Consider the following 25931-nt stretch of genomic DNA (forward strand, 5'->3'; position numbering starts at 1 on the left):
GGGGCCGGCGGCCGCGGCAGGGCGGGCGCCGCGCGGGGGCAGGGCGGGCGTATTCAATGGAAGTATGTTACCAGCTGCCGGTGTTGCCCCTGGACAGGCCGGTCCCCCAGCACGTCCTCAGCCGCCGAGGAGCCATCAGCTTCAGCTCCAGCTCGGCGCTCTTCGGCTGCCCCAATCCCCGGCAGCTCTCACAGGTAATCGCCCCGCCGCCGCGGCCGGGGCCCACACTTGGGGGCTTCTCTTTTGTTTCCTTCTGCCCACCTGGCTTCACCTTTGTGACGCCCCTTGTTCTCGCTTGTTCACCCCAGACCCAGAATTGCCCATTGTTTGGGGATTTCTAGGTTGCTCCTTCGATTCGACACCCTTTTTTCCTCGCGGCGGTCCACCCTAAGTCCCCTGGCCTCCTCAGACCCTTCCCAGGCCCGTCACCCTCCGCTCCCAGCGGCTTGAGCCTCACAGAATGACAGTTTTCTGCCCTTACTCGCCATCTACCTTGGGCCCCTCTTCCTTGGCCGTGGCCCTCGGGCACACCTGTCCACCGCTCGCGCCTCGCCTCTCCCATCTCCCGCGCGCCTCGCGGTGCTCGGACGGTCCTGCAGCTCCCGGGACAATAGGCCTAGATGCCCCGCTGCAGTCTTCTCCTGACCCCTCGGTTTTTGTGGGATGGGCTGTAAGCGGTATCAGAGAAACAAGTACGGGGAGTGCTTCCCTGGAGCTTGTTTCCGCAAAGTTGGTAGCCGAGAATCAGTTTTGTTTTTAATTTGATAAGATTTTAGGAGAGAAATTACTGATGACCGCTCACAGGAAGACATTGTTTTGAATGGTCCAATACCAGTTGCTCCAGAAAATTTGTTTTTTTTCCTTTCCTACGGTGGTGCTTTTGGCCCGATTCCTTAGTTCTGGCTGCTTTTGAATGCCAGCTTTAAAATAGGGAGGCAAAAAGAATCTTACTGTGTACATCTGAACTGAGTGTCCTTTCAGCTGCAGAATGTTACATGTCATGATCAGTTTTTATTCATGTATTTTTTTTCATATCGGTTAATATAATCTTTTGTTGTAAACATCTTGAACTGGATCCTTTTTTTTTGGGACAGCACCTGGTTAGAGGTTTTGCTTATGATAGGTGCCCCGTAAATAGTTGTCATTTGTTTCTTTAAGTTGTAGAGAGAAGGAGCCTATATTTGGGTTTCTGTCTGAATCCTTTTTATTTAAAATAAAGCTTCATTCAAAGCACAAAGTGGTATGCTCATGAAGTCAGAGCAGGCTCGGAAAAATTGCTGTAATATTAAATACAATTTTAAATAATATTGTTATTTATTTTGAAAATTAGATCCGGGACCTGCCTTAATATTACTACCTAAAGCATTTTCAGTTCCAAAACTAATGTTTAAGAGATATTAATACACTTCTGAAAGAGGTTTTTTTTTAACAGTAGTAATCAAAGGTTTTTAACGCTAGTAATCAAAGGTTACTAACGGTAGTAACTTTTCTTCACTTCTAAATATTTTACTTCCGCAGATCAGCAGGTGCATGACTAATACCCATTTCCAGTTCAGGCTACATAATAAGGCAATCACTGATCATTTATAAAATTATAAAGTATGAATAAAGGTACTTGTGCTCCCTGAGGAGAACATGAATGAAAGGGGAGATTCCAAGGGAATTGAAACAAGTAAGGTTGATGCCAGAGATTTTACCTGATGTCTTAATTAATCCACAGAGAACAGTTTTAATCCCCAGTCCTTCTTGACTTATTTCCTAGCCTTCACTTAAATGGGTAATGGAATTTTAAAAATATGATTATGGCAGAAAAAGCAAATATTAAGAGTTACATCATATTTTATTAACTCAAGGTCTTTTTTTAAAGTTTCTAAATCCCAAAGTGAAGTAGAAGGAACTTCTGGAAATTCAGATGGAAAGTTTCCTGAATTAACTCTTTTTTTTCTAATCAACATTGCTCAACATAAAAATGATGGGAAACTTACTGTAATGCTGAGATGGGGTATATTTGTCATGATCAAGACTTTGAGTTTCATTTTATAATAAGGCATGTGTTGATACTGATTTGTTGAGTGCCAAATGGGAATTTGTAATGCAAAGAAAGGAGGTAGAAAATTGTAGAATCTTATTCAGAGCTGTATAAAATAAATGTTTGATTAAATCAAAAGCTTTCTTTACCTTTGGATTTTCAGTTCCTAAGTGTGGTGACACAGTGGTTAATGTGCTCGACTGCTAACCGAAAGATCGGTGGTTCAAACCCCCAGCTGCTCCGCGAGAGAAAGATGTGGGATTCTGCTTCTCTAAAGATTTGCAGCTTTGGAAGCCCTGTGGGTTCTACTCTGTCCTATAGGGTTGCTGTGAGTTGATAATCAACTCGATGACAGTGGGTTTTTGGTTTGGTTTAAGCTTAAAAGTGCAGAAATTATAAGAAGTTTAGATTGTTTTGTAGTTTCATTCAAAAGACTTAAACTTTTTTTAGGCATTAAGCAGAACAGTTATTTTTATTACTTAGATTTTTCTCTATTTTAAAGTATGTTCAAACCAACAGTCTTTTCAATTCTTTGCTTTCGCTATGGTCTAGGAGTCTTGCTCATAGTAGGTACTTAGTAAATATTTGTTGAATAAGTGAATAGGTAATGAAATTATCTGTCTGAGCATCAATTCTAAGCATGAAAACAATGCAGGGACTTCCACCAAGTAGAACAGCTCAAGTAGAACAGCAGTAACTCATTTATCCAGAACTTGGTTTGGAACTTGTAGGTGCAGACTGTAACAGATCTAGGAAAAAAGCAGAAAAGAATCTTAAGAATAGATTTGGAGATCGTTTCAAGCCTCTGTGTTTTAAACAAATTCTGACACGTTTGTTTTCCAAATAGCAGCAAATTTGAAGGGGGATGGGAGGCAGCCAGAGTCAAGCTCACACTGATATCACCAAAAGTTGACAGCTAACACAGTAGAAGCCAGGGATCAGAAAGAAAAACTCTTCAAAGCCAGCCGTTTTAAAAAAGGCATTGTGGGGACATTTAGTTTACAAAAGGCTTGAATGTTGTACAACACAATATTAAGTCAAGATACTGTTTAATAGAGTATGCTTAAAAGTTGAAAGATGTGTACTTTTTTCTTTTTTAAAGATACCCATGCCAAACAGTTTCATTGTTGATGCCTAAATGGACAAGTTTGCATTACCTGGAAAATTCATTTATGTGGAACGCTAGCTCCCCCAAGGATGCCAAATAAATGAAATATTAACTTAAAAAAAAAAACAGGCCGTGTAGTACTTTTTCGTATAGTTAATATGAGTTGAGTTGAGTAATAAGGATAATACAAGCAGTCTATTTTTCCCGTTTTGGGATATCTCTTATTGATAGTTGAGTTTCAAAATTTGTCTTGCAGAAGAAAGTTTTTATTTGGAAAAAAATATTGTGAAGGCAGAAATTGTTAGTCTTGTTCACCATGGTGCTTTGCATACATAGGTAGGTACTCAGTAAATATGAAAGTTGAGTTAGTGTTTAGAATTTGTAGTTGTTAGGTGCCGTCGAGTTGGCTCCGACTCATAGCAACGCTGTGGACAACAGAATGAAACACTGCCTGGTCCTGTCACCCTCACAGTTGTTGTTAATACTTGAGCCCATTGTTGGAACCCCTGTGTCAGTCCATCTCGTTGAGGGTTTTCCTCTTTTTTGCTGACCCTCTACTTTACCAAGCATGATGTCCTTCTCCAGGGTCTGATCCCTCCTGATAACATGTCCAAAGGAAGTGAGATGTAGTCTCGACATCCTTGCTTCTAAGGAGCCTTCTGGTTGTGCTTCTTCCAAGACAGATTTGTTCATTCTTTTGGCAGTCCGTGGCGTATTCAGTATTCTTTGCCAACACCGCAATTCAGAGTCAGTTCTTCTTCGGTCTTCCTTATTCATTGTCCAGCTTTTGCATGCATATGAAGCGATTGAAGATACCATGGCTCGAGTCAGGCACACCTTAGTCCTCAAGGTGACATCTTTCCTTTTCTACACTGTAAAGAACTAGTAGTTAAAAAAAAAAAAATCACAAGTAACTCTGCCAACCTAGCCAAAATTTCCTTTATATGCATTGCTTTCCTTATATATACACATTTTCAACTGTAGTCATAAGTGTACATTCTCTCTTGTCGTCAACAGTGTTTCACTTAGTATATGACAAATTGTCAAGGTCCTATATGTGCCAGAGCAGGTCAGAGCCCCTTGGATAAAAGTTGGTTCCTCTTTCAAGAAGCTTACAGGTTTGTGGTGAGAAAAATGGTATGATTATATATGGTATAATTACTGTATTGGAGTTACCACGGTGTAATGAGAATATAAGGAAGGAATGCCTAAGTTTCCTGGATAAATCAGGGAAAGCCTCACCTAGTAGTTGAGGCTTAGGCTAAAGCCTGAGGGTTAAATAGATGTTTCTAGATGAATGGGTAAGTGTAGGGAGAGGACGGCCCATGTAGATCATTGCTGACCAGTAGAACTTCCTGTGATGAGGAAGTGTGTTCTGCAGTATCCAATATGATAGTCACTAGTGACACATAGCATAGTGAGCTCTTTAAATGGGGCTGGTATGACTAAATAGTTAAAATTTTAATTTAAGTAACTATATATGGCTATGAGTCAGAATTGGCTCTATGGCTCTATGGCAATGGTTTTTTTTTTTTTTTTTTTTTTTTTTTTAATATGGCTAGTGGCTACTGTATTGGACAGAGCAGATGTGACTAGTCTTACTTAATTCATGTTGATCTGTTCTCCAAATGTTAAACATTTGTGTTACTTCCAGGATTTTGCTGTTGTATGTAAAGCTTCCTTTAATATCTTCATGCATGTTTGATAAAGTTTTTAGGATAAAATTACTAGCTTGGGCAAAAAGGTAAGAGCATTATTTTGGCTTTCCTAAAAGTCTTTATCATTTTATAATACCAAGATAAATACCATGATTATAGCCTTTTTATCTCCTATCATATGCTATTGGATATTATTTTATAAACTTTTGGTTACTTTAGTAGATGTGGTCTGGTGCCCTTAGTTTGAACTTGCAGTAAACAAGGATGTATGCTTTTTTTGTGTGTGTGTGCGTGTGTGTTTTGGTACTATTTGCGTTTCCTCTTTTTATGAAATTTCACTTGCATATCCTGTGCTTGTTTACAACGGCTCTTATATATCCAACATTACTTTGTAAATTTGTATCATTTCAAATTATTGTTACTGTGGTAGTTGCCTCTTCACAAATCTCTATACAGAACCTGGAAACTGATACAAAGCATCTTGTGGACAGTGGTGAGGGATACCCCAAGGGGAGTGGTTCTGTTCCTGAGACCTTGCCTGCCCACTGTCAAAACACCTCTTTTATTGGGACCTTGATTTCATTTCTGTTTTCAGAAATGCATTATACTTTGATTTAAATTTAATGCTACCGTGTTTTAACTTTCACTTTGGAACTAATGTCTATTTATATTATATTTCAAATATGTGCTCAAAACAATATTAATGTAAATTTACAGTGTATTTGGAGTGTAGTTCTGATTGAGTAATGGGCTTTCAAATTGCTAGTTTTATATGTTGTTTTCAGGAAAACATACAGTGTATAGAATGTGGTTTGAGAGGTTTTCATATGTACCTATTGGCCCCTGGGTGGTGTAAATGATTAAGCACTCAAGTACTAGCTGAAAGGTTAGCAGTTCAAACCTACTGAGATGTGACTCTGCAGACAGGTCTGGCGATCTACTTCTGAAAGGTCACAGCCTTGAATGTACCCCAAATTTTGCTGCTTTGTTGCTGTGCCTAGAGTACCATCAGTTGTACGTGCTGCCTACTGAGGATTCTTTTTGAAAACATAAATGTCCTGCAAGAGGTGAAATATTAAATCCTTGTCAGGAGTTAAGATTAGGGCACTCACTTTGGGTGGAAAGAAGGAAGGTGCCATTTGTTCTTTCAGAGGCAGTTTGATAAGACTTCTGCTAACACTTCAGAGTAAGTTCTAACTTTTTTTTTTTTTTTAAAATACAAAAAGGACTAGAACAGCTTTAGAGAATTGGGTTCTTTTCTGGGGATGGCCATAGGGACAAGTTTGGGAAGAGAAGAGGTGAAGAAAGGGGAAGTGGACATAGCGTAATTCAAATTTTTGTCTCCAATCATTAATAGTCATTTAATTGGACTGAAAAAACTTAGTAATTTTAGATGGTAAAGAAGCCTCATTGCTTGCAGATCTTCTTAAGGAATTCAGTTTTTTTTTTGTACAGAAGACTGTGTGTAGCACAGTGTTTTTATGTTTGTAGGTGTGTTTATATAAAATATATTTCAGTTTTGTTAGAAGTCTCTTGACTGAAGGCCTTTTCAGATCTGGATATTCTTAAATCCCTTTGGCTACCCCAAGAAACTCTCAACCATTTTGAATTGTTTAAAGAGTTCAGAACTCCTTTATTCTGGTTATGAATTGCTCACATTTTATTAATTTGAATTGAGAGAAAATAATAGGGTTTTATTCTCTTCCACATTTAAATGACCAGTTCTTGCCTAAAAGCAACATAGAGTTTGTTGATTTTTATGTTGTTGCCGAAAAATGCCTTTTAAAATGTTATTTACAAACAAGTGATACTTACGCAGGTTTGCATTCAGGCTTAAGTTCTTATGATCAGCATTTGAGGAAAGGAACAAAATCTAGGCTTGTAGATGAGTGTTCTAAGCTTGCAGGGATTTATTTTGGCTGCTGGCAGTTTCCCTTCCTAAGGGTCCTGTCTCGCTGATTTTGTGGTTCATCTCAAGAGCATCTCCTGCTTATAATTTTCTTTGAGTAGGAGTTTTGGATCACTGCTCTGTGTCTCCATCTGCTGGTAAGGATGGCTCTTTGTTTTCTAAAGAGGGAGTAGAAAAGGAAGCAGGGCAGAATTTGGGGAAGAAAATAATTGTTAATAGGATAACTAAGTTTCAACAAAGTCTACTCTTCTACTAGGAATTTTGAGTAGTTCAGACTAGCTCAGGACCACATAAGGTACTTGGCAAATGGTGCTTAATAAAATTGCCAGTAGTCTTGCTTCCGTTATAATTGTAATTTGTATCCATTTATTGAGCACCTCTGACATGCCAGATACAGTAACTGATGTTTTTAATCTTTACAAAAACTCTGTAAGGTAAGTGGTATTACTCCCATTTTTGCCAGGGAGGAAACTGAGCTTTTAGAGACGTTAAATCACTTGCCTGAGGCATCACAGGAATTTAGTTAAGGGCAGGGTTCAAGCCCAAGCCTGTCAGGTTCCACATACCCTTGCTTTTAATTTGGCCTGCCTCTTTGTGAAGGTGCATGGAATATAGTTAGAGTTTTAGGTTTATGTTATTTATTTTGTTGGCTCATGGATAGAATGTGGAGAAGGAAAACAAATTTGACTGATTATTTGAGGTTATAACCTGTCGTTCTGGTTTTTTCAAATCACACCTGGAGTATTTTGTTCTAGATGCATTTTAGGAGGACATGCCTAAAATAAATCATACCCTGAAGAGAATGGCCAGAGTGTAAGGGGATTTGAAACCACATTGTTTGATAAATGACTAAAGAAATTAGAGATGTTTAGTCTAGAGAAAAGAAGATTCAGCATTTGGACCAGGATAGGAGGAAATAGAGGAGGGATGGGTTGGTGAGAGACGATAGATCGCTGCTGTCTTCCAGTATTTGAAGGATTACTGTGTGAATGAGAGGAAGAAGAGAATTTAAATAGAGATTTTGATTGGTTGTCTGTTCTTCATTGCTATACTCTGTTCCCTACTTTGTGTCAGGCATTTGAGGTGAGTGGTTTACCTCTAATTTACAGAAGGTACAAACTTAAAAGTGTCATCTGTCCAAGGTAACACAACTAGGTAGTAGAAACAGGTTAAACTATGGGGCATTCTGACTCAGAAGCCCGTGCATTCTCTTCTGCTTCCTTCTACCACATGAGAAAAGGATGTTACCTCAGAGGTTAGAACAAGAACCAATAGGTAGAAACAGTAGGGAAATAGAAAGGGAGAATGTATGTTTAACCACACTTATAATCAAAGAAATGCATGCTAAAAGAATGTAATATTTTTTTTTTTCCAGCTGTCAGATTGGCAAATTTTTTAAAAAGTGAATGTATGGGTAGAAGCTTATTTATGCAATGCTAATGGGATTATAAATTGTTAAAAGTTTTCTGAAAAGTAATTTGTCAATTGAATCTAGAAATTAATACTTAGAAAATTAATATTTTTGCCTTATAAGTTACTTTTGGGACTCTTATTTTGAGGATTAATACTCAAGGATATTATTTATCATTGTGAAAAATTAGAAACAAGTAATTACAAAAGGGTAAGTAAATCCTAGTATTTCTTAATTATGGAGTATAGTGTTTATAATTTCTGTATTATATAACCACTAAACTGCTTTAAGAATTTGAAGGTAATATAATGACATAAATTACAAAAGGCTAAATATAATATTTATTTCTATATTATATAACTATGAAAATACTTTGAAGAATTGAAGAATAATAGCATGAGGAATGATTACAGCATAAGCAGATGGAAAAACAAGCAAAAAAACCTAGGGTACCTATAGATTATCCCAGTTTTTGTTTAAAAATAAATCACATAGGTATATGCATAGTTACACAGCATGCATACTTTCAAAAAAAGAAAAAAAGGTAGACCTATCCCAAAATAAAAGAAGCCATGGTGGTGCAATAGTTAAAGCACCTGACTGCTAACCAAAAGGTTGGCTATTCAAACCCACCAACAGCTAGCTTCATGGGAGAAAAGACCTGACAGTCTGCTCCTGTGAAGATTACAGCCTAGCAAACCCTATAGGGTAGTTGTATTCTGTCCTGTAAGATCACTGTGAGTCAGAACCTATTTGACAGCACACAATAGCAACATCCCAAAATGCTAGCAGTAGCTATCTCTGGATGGTAGAATTATAAGTAATTTTTAGTTTAGAATTTTTTGTAATTTTGCCCGTGTTATCCTATTAATATGAATTTCCTTTTTAACAAGACAATTTAGGAAGAAAAAGTCAAATGAATTTTATTTGAGCTGAGATCTTTGGCAGAGCTGTCCAGATAGAGTGGGCTGCCTCAGAGATAATAAATTCCCAGTCAGTGAATTGGAGACAACCATTTGAAAGATACTTGGATAAGGATATTGTCGATTGTTCTTCTGGTTTCTTCCAATTTTGTGATGCTATAATTCTGTAATTATAATTCTTTGTAACTCATATGCATAACAGGTATATAGTTCTGATAAGTACAGTTTTTCCTTCATGTGAGATGCTGGGAGGTAAAACTAAGTAAACTTCTTGTTTTGCAGAAGAGCTGTTTGATGACAGCGGGTGCAGAGATCTTGAACAGTGGCAGTGATGGAAGGAATAGAGATAGAAATATTAGAGTTAGGTCCTAGGAACTGATTTAATTTGGGAGGTAAAAGAAGATTCCCACTTTTTTAGTTTGTGAGACCAGGTATATCGTGAAGCTAGTATCAAAAATAAAATAGAAAGAGGAGGCAGATTTTGTTTTGTGTGTGTATGTGGGATTGAGGGGGTGTAGATAATAAGTTTACTTTGAATATGTTGAGTTGAAATGCCCAGAGCATCCAGTGGGAATGTTCAATAGGCATTATTTCAGGAGGAAGGTGGGGACTGATGGTGTATTCTGACCTTTTACTACAGCAGTTTTCAAACATTTTTGCTCATATATCTCTTCAGAGAATTTGAAAAACAATCAAACAGAAAACCACACACATCTAAAATTGTTCATCTAAGTTTCAGTATTTGTAAATTATGTCATTTCTGGTATATTGTTTGAATCACATTTTTAAATGTATCCAAACCAAAAAACCAAACCCGTTGCTGTCCTGTCGATTCTGACTCATAGTGACCCTGTAGCACAGAGTAGAGCTGCCCCAGAGGGTTTCCAAGGAGCACCTGGTGGATTCAAACTGACGACGTTTTGGTTAGCAGCCAAGCTCTTAACGGCTGTGCCACCAGGGCTCCAAACGTATCCAAGGGAATCTTAACGATTTGATACTCTTCAGCATGCATTTTAAAAAATATATGAACAAACTCTTAATTTTAAGTCAAAAATTTTATGCTTTTTTCTCTTTGAACTCTTTTTTCCATTTTGCTTTCTTTACATATTATTATCCTAATGTTTTATACTTGAAACATTTTATCAGTCACCTTGTCATTACTTTTCTGCAACAAAAGTACATTCATTCACAAACTTAGTAGATGGGAATAAAAACTGCTTTAGTTTTAGCGGTGTCATGCAGTTCTTCTGAGCCCTTTGCGAAAAAACGATTACAGTTTTAAAAATCTTAAAATTTCCTGTGTCCCATAAGGCTCTGTGTTAAATTTATTCTGGACCGAGTTATAAATACAATGATGTTCAATAGATGGTTGGTCACAGCAACACATGCAAATTACAAATTTTAACAAATATTAAATAAAAAATAAAATTTTTATTGAGAATGCTTTTTCAGTGGCATGATTGAAGCTGAATTTTTAAAAAATCATTCATCTATAAATATTCTTATTAAAAAAGACAAGTTCTGCCTTGATTCTGTTCCTTTTTTACTTTAATAGTAGAAGTATTGAGAAACCTCATTTATATGAATTTAGTAGATGGTAACAAAAAGTGTTTTATCAGTGCCACCCGTTCTTCTGAGTTCTATGTATAAAATACAAAATGATTCAAAATCAGTTATTTTTAATATTTTGTTAGATAACATCTGGATTTGGTTCTTCTTCCATTTTCTTGGAAGCAAGAATCGGCAACACCCTGACTTCTGAAGGATTTCACACTCAGTCTTTAATTAACTTTCTCAACACTAATATTTTGAACTGTCCTTTTGGCTTCCCAGATTTTGTTAGACCCCAGGATATTGTCCACAGTAAGTGTTAGGAAGTATGAGAGTTATAGTTTTCTTTTAGGAAGGGTAACTGATAGGGGAAGAAGTAAAGGAGAATTGGTGTGCCTTACCAGCAGAATGGTTCTAGAAAACTGTACATATGGAAATTGAAGACTTAGAAATCTGTTCCCTTGAAATTCCCCATGTTCATGTGTACTCTCGGGGGTATGTATAGCCCAGTTTGTAAACGCCTGGTTTACTCTATTCCGCCTTGTTATTACCTCGTTTCTGTATTTTACCGTTCTTCATCAAAGCCAAACCAAATCTGTTGCTATCAAGTTGATTCCAATTCAACAGCGACCCAATGGGACAGAGTAGAACTGCCCCAGAGGGTTTCAAGGAGCGGCGGGTGTATTTGAACTACTTAACCTTTTGGTTAGCAGCTGAGCTCTTAACCACTATGCCACTAGGGCTCCATTCTTCATAGCTGTACAGAAAGACGACCTCTACATCTTTTTTTTTTTTTTTTCCTTCCTGTTTTTTGATTGCTCCTAGTCCTGGGTCTCCATACTTCATGACTGTAGGCTGCCTTTGAGAATTGAATCAGAATACTAATGCTTGAAAGAGATCTTCTAAATAACCTATTTCATCTCTAACATTGTAAAAACATTTGGTAGCTGAGGCTCAGAATGATTAAGTGCTTTGTCCAAGATCACACAGTAGAAAGTGGAGGAGTGAGTGAGGGCTTTAAACTTCATTCTTCCAACTTTTAATCTATTGCTTTTCTCACTGCACTCCCTGTTTCTGTACAAAAGGATTGATCTGTAGGATTTCTTTAAATAGCAGTTTGTCTTGAATTAATTCCTTTGAGTAGCAGGTCTTCTTTAATACAACTAATCATCTATTTATAGACCAGTGATTATTTGAAAAAGAGGACAAACACAATCCTGAAAATATCTGTTTTCGTTCTAATTAAAGCATAATCAGAGTTAAAGCAAAACCATTACTGGAAGTGTAATGGGCTTGTGGGGAGATACAACTTGATTTGTTGAAATGTGATTCATCTGAATTAACAGGAATAACTTTAATAAAGAAAGGCCTGTCTCACCTGTTCTTTAACAGTTAAGAATGAAGCCTTTTTCCCCTTGGGGAGAAAAGAGTTAATATTCCTAATATTTTCATTAGGAAAATATTAGCCTTTTATGTGTATACCAAGTATGGAATCATGTGTGGTGTATTTATTGGTAATTTTTTACTTCATTTGCTTTTTGTTTGTATTTTTTATAGTGAACATGTATTTTAAGAAAAAAATAGTTATTCTAAAAAAAAATGAAAAAGATTATTTACGCTTAACAAAGACAATGCAAATCAAATCTGTGAGAAAAATAAGACTACTCCCTAGAAGTTTGGCAGCAGACTTAAGCAGTTCCAAGAAGAAATACAAATGTATGAAAAAACATTCAACTTCACTAGTAATAAAGGAAATGCAAATGAAAGATTTTTGGGGAAGGGAATGCTTTCATATTGGCAAAGACTGACAAAACTCAGTGTTGGCAAGGTGCAGGAAAATGAGTATTATATATGGAGTGGGAGTGTCATTTGATTCAGCTGTTTGGGAGGACTGCAGGTTTATACTGTATTAATCAAAATTTTAAATGTGAATAGTATCCTTTCTCTCTACAGTTCTGGAATTTGTCTGAAGGGGTAATTGTGAAAGTTTAAGTAATAAGTGCAGCATTTTTAATGATAGTCATTTAGATTATTTCAATGTTCATTAGTAGGGGATTGGTTAAATTATGGTATTTTAATTCAGCAGAAAGTTCTGTATCTAATAAAATAATGCCATAGATCCATAGTTTTCATGGAAAAGTGTCCATAAAAATTTGACTGGGAAAAAATTACTTATAAAATGGCATGTGTGAGTCTATTAATGTAAATTTCAACATAACATTTGTATTTGTGAATACAATGCAAATGTGCAAATACTTACAAGCCTGGAAGGTTGCTCACTACAATGTTAACAGTGGCTATCTTTAGGTAATGGGATTTCTGGTAATTTTTACTAACTTTGTACTTTTATGATTTTTTTTAGCAATGAAAATGTAACATTTTCGTAATCAGAGAAATAAAGCTGTTTTTTGAAACTTTTTCATTAAAACAAACAAACACAAAAAAATGTTTTGTCTATTAACCAACCAACCCATGGCCGTCTAGTTGATTCCAACTCATAGCGACCCTGTAGGACAGAGTAGAACTGCCTCAGCGAGTTTCCAAGGAGCAACTGGTGGGTTTGAACTGCCAACCTTTTGGTTAGCAGCTGTGCTTTTAACCACTGTGCCACCAGGGCTTGTGTGCCTGTTAGGTAGCCTATTATTTAAGTAGAGGTCTGGTTAGTTAATAATTTAATAAGTACAGGTAGGTGAGTCAAGTGGATTATTCACTGCTATAATGTGCCTGGTGCAGATCAAATATAGGTGTTCACAGTAGTTTATTAAAAAGTGTTTTAACATGGGGAATACATACACTGCACTTTTAATGGAAAATGAAGATAATTGAAGTGAATGTGGTGGTAGATAGTCTATAAAACAGAATGTTTTGCCTATTTCAAAGCTGAAGCAATAAATAGCTTTCTGCTATAATTTCATTTATTCAGATATTTGAGGGTCTTTATATGCATAACATGCATGTGCACATATAAACCATACCAAATATACACAATGTAAAAAACTCTCAAGAAAATTTATGATCCAGAATCATAGAACATTAACGTTAGACAAGACCGTAGCAGTCAGTCTCTCCTGAACATCCCATATAGATGAGTAAAATGAAGCCAGAGAGGCAATATGGAAATCCTTCCAGTTGAACATCCTGATTTTGACTGTTCAGCCTTTGCTTAAACATTATTGGAATGGGAAGATTAATACTTTACAAGGCAGTCCATTGTGGTGTTGAATGGCTTTGCTTGTTTTAAATTGATTTGTTTATTCTTTCAGTGAGCAGACATTTACCGAGCACTTTCTATGTGCCAGGCACTCTACTATGTGTTACCAAGATAAATAACACATTGTTCCTGCCTTCATTCTTGGAGTTTGGCCCAGTGGGAAGAACTGCCTTGTAAATACATAATTGCACTACACCTTAATACATGTTCTTAGGATAGTGTGTGAAGTTTAGTGGGGGCACTGCTCTGCCTGGAGCTGGGAGAACCAGGGAAATTTTTACAAAGAGAGATCTTTGAACTTGGTTTGAAAGATAGAGCTGAAATCAAGTTCCTTGTGAATTGTACTTTATTCTTGCACCTCTGGTGCTACCTATCCTAGTCCAAGCCATGACCAGCTCTTGTTTGATCTGCTGCAGTAGTCTCCTGCCATTAGAGTTCCACAGATTAGTCGAAGTAATTGTAATGCAGTTGGTCTTGGCTCCACTGAAAACATCAGTGGGTTCTCATCATAGTTAAGATCCAAACTCCTTATCGAGATACGACCCCGTGTAATCCGATCCCTACTACCTTTTTAATTTCATCTCCTTTCACGATGGCCTTGCTGTCTGTGAACATGCCAGGTTTATTCCCATCTTTGGCTTTGCGCTTGTTCCTCCTTCAGACTCAAGGTCTTCCTTTGGCTCCTTGTCATTCAAGTCTCAGCCCAATTTTTGCAGAGGAACCCACTAGATCACCGTATTTTAAAATAGCACCCCCCATCTATTCCATTAACACTGTTCTATTTATAGTGCATACCAGTAACTTGACCTGTTTGTCTCTGCCTGGCCTCTACCCCCCACCTCTGCCACCATAGAATATATGGTCCAGGAAATGGATCCAGGACCTTATTCACTACTGTGTCCCAAGTGTACAACACATAGTAAATGTTCAATATAGAACAATGAAGGAAACTTACCTTTTAGTCTCATGCTTATCACATCAGATCACATGTCCCTATAACTCTCTTTGGGATGAATCTGAAATTGTATTCTTAAAATTTCATTTTATAATGTCACCCCTTCCTCCCCACCCCCCCGCAAAAAACAAAAAACAAAAAACAAAAAACAACCCACCTTCATTTTTATATCCTTTCTGAACTGCCATCTGTGGAATTGGAGCTATCTTAATTTCTAGACATATGGAAGTCTTATTTAAGAATTCATTGAGGTTTAGAAAAGTAAGTTGCTCAGAGTAATATGGCTGTAAGTGGTGTTTCTAGGATTTGATCGCTGCCTAGAGTTCTTCTCTGTGGTGCTGGTGTGGGGGCTGGTGTTAGTGTTGAGTGGGAGGTATAAATCCAGAATTAGAATAGGGCCTTGTCCATTTGAAATAGAAATAGCAAACACTATATAATTGTTTCTATAAGAAGAACTGGGTGACATTTGTTAAAAGGATCTATAAAAACTTTTGCTTTTTTTCTGACTAAACTTAGTGTGTGCTTGTTATAAAATAACTGGAATATAGAGAAAAAATAGAAGGAAGAAAGTAAACATCACCCATAATCCTCACACCCAAAGATATTAACATTTTAGAACATTTTCTTTCAATATTTTTTCTATACATAAATAAAATACTGTGATGGCCACTTTCATACATAAATCTCTGAATTTTAAAATCATTTCCTAGTGGAATTATAGATCAAAGCATATTGTCAAATTTCTTTACAGAAAGGTGATACTAACTTATATTTCCACGAGCCGCGTGAGTGCCTTTTCATGCCTTGCTAGTAATTTTAGTTTCCGTTTCATGGATTTTTTTGATCCTAAACCTCTGTTACATGTTTATTATTATTGTCTACTATCTGTTTTGTATGAAATATCTATTTGCCTATTTTTCTGTTGGCAACTTGATACTTTTTTAAAGCAGGTTTTGAATTATTTCATAATAATCAACATTTTATTCATGTGGCAAACGTCCAATTTTTTTCCTGCTTTTTAATAAAATGATGGTTCCATAGTGTTAAACTTTTATCTAGTCAGTCTTAAGTTTATTTAATGATGTAACCGTGGGTGTAAGATTATTATTAATAAAAAGTTTTCAATATTTCAAATTCTTCTACATGTAAACTTCTCATCTTCAACATACTGATTTAATAAAAAAAAAATTATTTTAAATATATTGTATTATTGGCTATTCTATTTTTAATATTCAGTAAAAGGAAGGGTAAAGGATAAATATTTTTCTAGAACTGAGAATGTGGAATTGGAGGAAAAATTTATTTCATGCTTGTTAAAGTGTATCAAGAATGAATGAGTGAAATGGACCACAGCTACTAAGGCCTCCACCAGACTGAGTCCAGTACAGCTAGATGGTGCCCGGCTACCACCACTGACTGCTCTGACCAGGATCACAACAGAGGGTTCTGGACAGAGCTGGAGAAGGATGTATAACAAAATTCTAACTCACTAAAAAAAGACCAGATTTACTGGCCTGAAAGAGACTGGAGAAACCCCGAGAGTATTGCCCCCGACACCCTTTTAGCTCAGTGGTGAAGTCACTTCCGAGGTTTACCGTTCAGCCGGGGATTGGACAGCCCCATAAAACAAAACAGGACTAATGAGGCACAGTGGTCCAGAGACAAGGACTAGAAGGCAGTAGGGGACAGGAAAGCTAGTGATAGGGAACCCAAGGTTGAGTGACAGTGTTGACATGTAGTAGGGTTGTTAACCATTGTCATAGGGCAACGTGTACTAACTGTTTAATGAGAAACTATTTTGTTCTGTAAACCTTCATCTAAAGTGAGAACAGCAGCACAACTGGAAGAACATAATCGATGTCACTGAACTGTGCATGTAGAAATTTTTGAAATGGTGTATCTTTGGCTATGTATATTTTCACCAAAATAAAAAAGTTGAGAAGGGAGAGGGTTGACATGTTGTGGGGTTGTTAACCAATGTCATAAACAATATGTGTACTATTTCATGAGAAACTGTTTGTTCTATAAGCCTTCACCTGAAATACAATAAAAAAAAAGTCAAAAAAAAAAAAAAAAGAATGAGTGAGTGAGAGCTGTACAACAGAAGTACCTCACGTTAAAGCAGTTGGCACACCATTGCTCCCCTGAAGCAAATATTTTTAATTTTGTGATAATACCTCCAATTTTATAGTAAGGAAAATGGAAAACAGGACCCATTTTATATAGACAGCTTTTCTAAAATTTTTATTTGTAAAGAGAATTTATATCTTACATTTTGAAGGAGTTTTACTAGCTTATAATATTGATGTAGAAGAGAACAATTTGAAGATAAATGCAGAACGTAAAACCAGAAAACCAAACCAGTTGCCATCGAGTCGATTCTGACTCACAGTGACCCTATAGGACAAAGCAGAACTGCCCCATAGCGTTTCCAGGGAGCGCCTGGTAAATCTGAACTGCTGACCTTCTGGTTAGCAGCCATAGCACTTAACCACTACGCCACCATTATGAGACAGGAAAAAAATGAAACTGCAGTGTTGGCTCTACACATTTCAGGTAACCTGTGTTCTCCATCAACATAGATTACTGAAATGTGTAGAGCCAACATTCTAGTTTCATTTTTTTCCTGTCTCATAATGAAAATGCTTCCAATTCATTTTCAGAGAAAAGTTTTCTGAAACCGACCTGAAGGATTTTTATTGTTGGCCTTTGCCTGTTTTCATTTGAAGTGTAGTTCTGATAACTTTGTAGAGGTTCTCCACCCTTTTTCCTCATCAGCAGTGCTTTTTAATTGCTTTCTTTTAATGTTAGGACACGTTACAGCAGGATTCAAGTGACCTATGCAAGAACATCCATTAAGATAGGAAAATAGTAGGACATCTATTTATATTTATTGTTAACCTTATCATTTTTTAAACTTTAATTTTATATTTGTTACATAGAGTGCATAATACAAAAACCAAAAAAACCATACCTGTTTACGTCGAGTCATAGCGACCTCATACGACAGAGTATAACTGCCCCATAAGGTTTCCAAGGAGTGGCTGGTGGATTCAAACTGCCGACCTTTTGGTTAGCAGCCATACTCTACCACTGTGCCACCAGGGCTCCAGAGTACATAATAATACGTATATATAATTTATAAATACATTAAAAGTTTGGAGACCACTGCCTCAAAATCTTTTGGATGCTATGTGCTATGGACTTTCATTAAAAAAAAAAAAAATACATTCAGAAATGTATGTAACATCTCAAAGAGTTCTTGGAGTCCATTCATCATACCCCTAGAATGCCTGGATTCCCATTTATTTACAACTTTCCTTGCTTCCTGAGTCCAGTCAGCCTCAGCTTTTCGTCACCTGATTCATATGCCTTTATTAACCAGCTTTGATTTTAGTCCTTAAGGTTATAGCCCAGGACTCACTCTTAAAATGGTTGATCTTGTACTCTGATCTGTCCTGACTTCAATATCTTTTATTAGACTATGAGCTCCTGAGGAGTGGACACTTTATTTTGCTCTGTGCAGCCCAGTGCTAGGTACAAAGTAGATATTCAGCAAATGTAAAACGCACAACAAACCTTTCTTAAGCCCTGTCAGTGACACAGTCCTACTGAGAATCCAGCTTTCTGCTCTACCCAGTCCCTCTTTCCTCTTCATACAGTGCTGCCACATAGCCTATGATGGTGTCAAGTCATTTCTGTGTTACAGTATCGTACGCTGTCTCGAGATGGACCCAATTGATTCTTACAGTGATGACTAAAAGATTTCTGGAGAGCCTTGTAAGTTAATACTATTCAAATTCCTTCATATAAAACTAGTGGATGACATGGTCAGAATGAGAGGTTCCCAACCCTTAAGGAATTTATAAAAAGTCCTGATTTTTCCTGGGTCCTTGGTTGTCATAAGTTGGGCTCTGCTGTCGAGTAACCAGGTGGCTGTAGGCAGCCCTTGTCTTCAGTACCCTGTGTGACATAACAGCAGGTCACTACCCTCTGTTTGCAACATAGAAGGATGGAGGTAGACATCAGACTTCTGTAGCCACATTTTAAAAAGCTGAAACCAATGAAATTAATTTCATATATTTTACTTAATGCATTATATTCAAAATATTAATTTAACATAATCAATATTTTAAAAGATTAATGATATTTTACATTTTTTGGGGGGTACTAAGTCTTCAAAATTGAGTGTGTATTTTACAGTTACAGTATATTTCGATTTCATGTGTTCTATAGCCACATGTGCCCAGTGATTCTCTCATTGGATAACACAGCTCTAGAAATGACTTTTTAATGGTACATCTTATTATAGGGAATCAGGGCACCTCCTTTTCCTATAATTAGACAAATTCATAGATGTGAGGGGTTCTGCACATCTATTCAAGTTTTGAATTTAATCACTAGGAGGCTTGGATCAAGATACTGTATAAATTGTATTTTTAGGGAGATAATGTAGTTTCAAATATGAGAAAACAACAGAGTTTTTAACAGCTCTATTTTGCTTTCTTTGGGCTAGATTATTTTTGTTTCTCTATTTGGGGGGATGATAATTGACCTGAAATTGCTGTTTTATAAGAAGCTATGTTTTTCACAGTGGGGCTAGCTCTCATAATTTCTCAGAGTTTTAGAATGAGGGAAGTTGCTGAGTGAGAAAAGGCATCAAGCTTCTTGTTGGGTCAGGTTCTGATATATTCTCTTGCTTTTAGGGTCTCTTTTCTTTAACAAGTATAAAAGAGTAAAAAAAAAAAAAAAAAACTTTTTTATTACTTACAAAGTGTTAGGTGGTATTGAGTTGGTTCAGACTCATAGTGATCCTATGTACAGCAGAAGGTCCTGTGCCATCCTAATAATCGTTGCTATGTTTCAGCCCATTGTTGCAGCCACTGTATCGGTCCATCTTGTTGAGGGTCTTCCTCTTTTTTGATGAGCCTCTAATTTACCAAGCGTGATGTCTTTCTCCAGGGACTGGTCCCTCCTGATACCATGTCCAAAGTACATGACACAAAATCTCGCCATCCTCCTTCTAAGGAGCATTCTGGCTGTACTTCTTCCAAGACAGATTTGTTTGTTCTTCTGGCAGTCCATGGTATATTCAATGTGCTTTGCCAAAACCATAATTTAAAGGCATCAATTCTTCTTCTGTCTTCCTTATTCATTGTTAAGCTCTGGCATGTGTATGAGGTGATTGAAAACATCATGGCTTGGGCCAGGGAATCTTAGTCCTCAAAGTGACAGCTTTGCTTCTTAACATTTTAAAGAGGTCTTTTACAGCACATTTGCCCAGTGCAGTGCACCTTTTGATTTCTTGATTGCTGCTTCCATGGGCGTTGATTGTGGATCTAAGTAAAATGAAATGCTCGACAACTTCAGTCTTTTCTCTGTTTATCATGATGTTGCTTATGGGTCCAGTTGTGATGATTTTTGTTTTCTTTATGTTAAACTGTAATCCTTACTGAAGGCTATAGTCTTCGATCTTCATCAGTAAATGCTTCAAGTCCTCTTAGCAAGTAAGGTTGTGTCCTGCATATTGCAGGTTGTTAATGAGTCTTCCTCCAATCCTGATACCACATTCTTCTTCATATAATCCAGTTTCTTGGATTATTTACTCAGCATACAGATAGAATAAATATGGTGAAGGAATATCACCCTGATGCACACTTTTCCTGATTTTAAACTACCCATTATTCCCTTGTTCTGTTCAAACCACTGCCTCTTGGCCTACCTAGAGGTTCTGCATGAGCACAATTAAGTGTTCTGGAATTCCATTCTTTGCAGCGTTATCCATAATTTGTTATGATCCACACAGTTGAATGCTTTTGCATAGTCAATAAAACACAGGTAACCATTTTGAATGATCTTCAGCAAAATTTCATTTGTGCGTGATGTTAATGATATTGTTCTTTAATTTCTGCATTATGTAGTATCACCTTTCTTTGGAATGGGCACAAATATGGATCTCTTCCAGTAGATTGGCCTGGCAGCTGTCCTCCAAATTTCCTGGCCTAGATGAGTGAGTGCCTTCAGTACTGCACCCATTTGTTGCAACGTCTCAGTTGGTATTCTGTCAATTCCTGGAGCCTTGTTTTTCGCCAGTGCCTTCAGTGCAGCTTGGGCTTCTGCCTTCACTACTTTTGGTTCTTGATCATATGGTACCTCCTGAAACGGCTGAACATCGACCAGTTTTTTTAGTATAGTGACTCTGTGTATTCCTTTCATCTTCTTTTGATGCTTCCTGCGTTGTTCAATTTTTTGCCCATAGAATCCTTCAACATTGCAACTCGAATTCTACAATTTTTTCTTCAGTTCTTCTAGCTTGAGAAATGCTGAGCGTGTTCTTCCCTTTTTGTTTTCTAACTCCAGGTCTTTGCACATTTTATTATAATACTTTACTTTGTCTTTTCTAGCTGCCCTTTGAAATATTCTGTTCAGATCTTTTACTTTATCATTTCTTCCTTTCACTTTAGCTGCAGAGTCTCTTCTGACATCTATTTACAAAGTATAAAAGGCTTATTTACTTACATGGAGCCAGTCTTATTTGGCTACTGCTGCTAGCTAGAGGAACAGGAGTAGATAGTTCTTCATTTATTAAAGAAAGAACACAAATAGCTAGATTGCAGACTAAGCACCCTGGATTTGTAACAATTGCCAGAGGATTCCATGTTGGATAGTTTAATTCAACAGTTTCAATTTTTAAAATTATCAAAGTAATTTAACAGTATTTTCAAAAGTTTTTAAAAAAAATTATTCCTAATCCCACCATCATAATGTTATTATTTTTATGTATTTGCCTTATCTATCTATCTATATATTTTAAGGTACTTGTGATCAGTAATAAAACCATAAACCAAACTCATTGCCGTCAAGTCGATTCCAACTCATAGTGACCCAATAGGGCAGAGTAGAACTGCCCATAGGGTTTCCAGGGAGCAGCTGGTAGATTCGAACTGCCAACTTTTTGGTTAGTAGCCGTAGCTCTTAACCACTGTGCCACCAGGGCACCAGGCCGCCATTATGTGCGCCACACATATAATTGTGTAACATTTTAAAATGTACTTTTTAAATTACGGATTTGTAATGTTAGCCTTTAAAATGACATCTTACTTTACTAACGTGTAACAGCTTGTAAATAGGTACAGGCTGATGAGGTGATTCTTTCTGTTCTATGAAGTAAATAATCCAGAGACCCACTTGTCATGGTTGTCTGTGAGTCACTACCAATCCACACTGCAGGCTGTGGGGAGGAGAAAGAGGAAGTTCGGGACAGTTTACCATTGAGGAGGCGAGCAGGAGTTGTGCTGTCTCTCCTGCTCACATTTCATTGGTGAGAACTGAGTCACATGGCTATACCTACCACAGGGGAGGCAAGATAATGGAGCCTTGCTCCATTTTAGGGGGCAACTAATAGTCTGTCACAAGTACGTAAATTAGTCTTAGCAACTGTTTTCTAAAAGAAGAATTAGAAGCTTACAATGGAGTAATTTTTGTAATTTTAACTTTTAAAGATTGTATAATTCATCATCTGTATCCACCATAGTTTAACTAATATCTAATATTATGGTTATTTAGATGGCTTTAAAATTTTCCTTTTAGAAAAAAACACTGTAAGAACATGCTATGCACAGCTTTCTCCATATTTTGGAATATTTTCTTAGGATTTTTTAAAATTATTGTGGTAAAATATATATAACAAAAAAGTTTTCCATTTTAAGTGACATTAATCACATCCATCATGTTGTGCTACCGTCACCACTGTTCATTTCCAAAAGTTTTTCACCCATCTGAACAGAAACTCAGGACCCTTTTAGCAATGATTCCCCATCTTCCTTTCCCCCAACCCCTGGTAACCACTAATAAACTTTTGTTTCTATGCATTTGCCTAATCTAGCTATTTTATGTAAGTGGGATCATGTAATATTTGTCATTTTGCGTCAGACATTTCACTCAGCATCGTGTTTCAAAGTTCATGCATGTCATATAGGGTATATCAGAATTTACTTTCTCTTAATGGCTAGGTAATATTCCATTTTATGTATATAACATTTTGTTTTTTCATTCATTTAGGATGGTTTTTATAGAAATGGGATTACTGGTCCAAAGAGTTTGGGCATGTTTATAGAATTTTGATAGACACTTCTAGGTTACTTTTCTAAAGCATACTGCTGTCACCAATATTGTGTGACTAGTTTTCCCACTCTTTCTGTGCATTTGGCATCATTATTACTTTTATTGTTAATGTAAGGGTACCTTATTGCATTAATTCTTATTTTCTTTGCTTGTTGTTGTTATGTGTTGCTGAGTAAATTTTTACCCATAGTGACCCTACAGGGCAGAGTAGAACTGCCCCATACAGTTTCCTAGGCTATAATCTTCATGGGAGCTGATCGCCAGGTCTTCTCCCGCATAGCCACTGGGTGGATTTGAACCACTGAACTTTTCAGTCAGCAGCCAAGTGGTTAACCATTGTGATTTAACCCATGTGATTTAACATTTTTGTCAAGTTTGATTGCTAGTAGTGGCTTCTCTTTTGTACATTACTGCTCTTGTTCTTTGCCCATTTATCTGTTTAGAAAGGGCTTAGTCACTTTTTATAAACATTGATCTGTAAGAACTTTTTTTCATAATATATTAATCTGTTTTGATGTTTCTTAAACATTTTTTCTGGTCCTTTTTCCTTTAATTAACTTTTTTTGGGGGCAGAGGAGGTTCTTAGTTATCTAGCGCTGCTATTATAGAAATACCACTAGTGAATAGCTTTAACAAACAGAAATTTATTTTCTCACAAGTTAAGAAGCTACAAGTCCGAATTCAGGGTGCTGACTCCCAGGGAAGGCTTTCACTCTGTGTTGGCTCTGGGAGAAAGTCCTTGTTCCTTGGTTCCCTGGTGATGTTTATGTGCTGTGATATCTATCTTCCCCCATCTCTGCTTGCTTCTCTGCCTAATCTGCTCTTTTTATATCTCAAAGGTGATTGGCTTAAAACACACCCCACACTGATATAGCCTCCTAACATAACAAAGAAAACTCATTCCCAAATGGGGTTATAACCACATGTATAGGGGTTAGGATTTACAGCACATATTTTGGGGGGACATAATTCAGTCCATAATGGGATATCTGGAAGTTTTCAAATTTTCACTTAGTCACATTTGTAGTCCCCAACTTACGACCTATTCGAGTTACAATGCACCGCACTTAAAACCATCCACTTGGTTTTTTTGTACATCTTATTGTTGGTAATATACTGCATATAGTGTTGCAGTGTGTAGTTTATGTTATCATGCTCAGACGGCGTGTTTCCAACCCCTAAATACAAATAAAGATTAGATTTATAAAGATACTGATAATAAAAGGCAATAATAATGAAAACTAAAAAAAACAAATGTGGTATTTGACTTACTTAGTACCAGCTTATGACGGAGTAGTCGTCGGAACGGAAACCCGTAAGTTGGAGACTACCTGTATATCCTTTCTTTCATGAATTCTCTTACCACTTTCATGTTTAGACAATTACCTCTGAAGCAATGTGTTAAATTATAACTTCATTTAAAGAGTTTGATATTCTAATTATCAGATTTGGCTGGTCTCAACATCCGTAATTTTTAATACCTCTAGTAGCAGAGAATAAGGAGCCCTGGTGGTGCAGTGATTAAGTGCTCGACTACCAACCGTAAGGTCGGCTGTTTGAACCCACCAGCCACTCCGCAGGAGGAAGATGTGGCAGTCTGCTTCCATAAAGATTACAGCCGTGGAAACCCAATGGGGCAGTTCTTCTCTGTCCTGTTGGGTTGTTATGAGTCAGAATTGACTCAATGGCATGGGTTTGGTTTTGGTTTTGGATTAGTGGCAGAGAGACTGTTATTTTTTCCAGCACAGTTATTTTGAGTAGTTTATTATGAAATACTTTATATTTACCCAGTATTCCACTTAATAATTAAAACATTGCAATTATCTTTGAAACCCCTTGTATGTTCCTCCCAGATTCCATCTTTCATCCCCCACCGGAGGGAACACTGCCATATTTCTATGCAAATAACTTGCACCTTCTATGTTTGTTTGGCAGCTACTCCCCCCCATAAGGTATATTCATAAGCATGCTATGCTAATTTTTTTTACAGCAACATGTTATTTGCTTAAAAATATGGTATTCTGAATTTGTCTTTATTAAGAAATAGAGAATTTTTTCCTTTTTTAAATTTAAACCTAAACTAAACTGTTCCTGATCTCTGCTTTGTTTTATAGAAATAAAACATTACAGATGAAGTTGCAGTTCCCTATGGTCCTGTTCCTGTCTCCAACTTTATTCCTTCTTTTCTGTCATGATATAGCCACTGTCAAGAATTTTGTGTATGTCCATGTTTTCATGCTTTTATGACTCATGTCTTCATAAACAGTACATAGAGTTCCGTATACACCTACTCCTGACTTACTATCTCATTATCTGACATTTTGCATTTACGACAATAGTAAAAAAAATCTATCTGACTATTTTGCGCATTAATGATGTATGTCTGGTAATAACGAACGTTGAGGTGCGAGGTGAGAGTAACACTGGCTGTGATAGTTAAGATTATGGGTCAGCTTGGCTGGGCCATGAATCTCAGTAGTTTGGTGGTTATGTAATAGTGTAATTTGGCAGTTATGTAAAGATGTAGTCATCTTCCATTTTCTGATCTGATGTGGTCATCCTCCATTTTTGCACAATACTGATTTTTGCTTAATGACCTGGTTATTGAAACCTAACCATGTCGATAAGTGAGAAGTGGGTGTACTGAAAGTTTTACAGAGGTAATACCATCCTGTATACAGTATTCTAAAGCTTGCTTTTATTCACCCAGTAGTACATTTTTGAGGCGTCTTAAAAAGCTGCTTGTCTTCGTGATAAAGTCAGGAAAAGAAAGACAGTTTAGAAGTAATTCTAAATTAGAAGATGTGATTTTTGAGAAACTGCATTTTATCTCAAGGTGTACTGGAATAAAGAAGAATATTAAATGCTTTTGAAGTATTTTTTTTTTCCTTTTTTTATTGTACTTCAGTTGAAGGTTTACAGAATAAATAGTTTCTCATTAAACAGTCAGTACACATTGTTTTATGACATTGGTTAACAACCCCACGACATGTCAACCCTTTCCCTTCTTGACCTTTTTTTTTTTTGGTGAAAATATACATAGCCAAAGATA

The 25931-nt window shown here is 36.8% G+C and overlaps 1 protein-coding gene across 1 annotated transcript in view; it reads left to right on the top strand.

Annotated features, from left to right (window-relative positions):
* Positions 1-19: 19 nt before the first annotated feature.
* PDE7A (phosphodiesterase 7A) overlaps positions 20-25931 on the top strand; it is a 137465-nt gene continuing 111553 nt past the window's right edge. Inside the window, exon 1 of the mRNA XM_004372558.2 lies at positions 20-194. Within this exon, the coding sequence (XP_004372615.1) occupies positions 57-194 (138 nt within the window). The 5' untranslated portion in view covers positions 20-56. The remainder of the gene's footprint in view (positions 195-25931) is intronic.

This window comes from Trichechus manatus, unplaced genomic scaffold (assembly GCF_000243295.1).
Source record: "Trichechus manatus latirostris isolate Lorelei unplaced genomic scaffold, TriManLat1.0 scaffold00018, whole genome shotgun sequence".
Classification (NCBI taxonomy): Eukaryota; Metazoa; Chordata; class Mammalia; order Sirenia; family Trichechidae; genus Trichechus; species Trichechus manatus.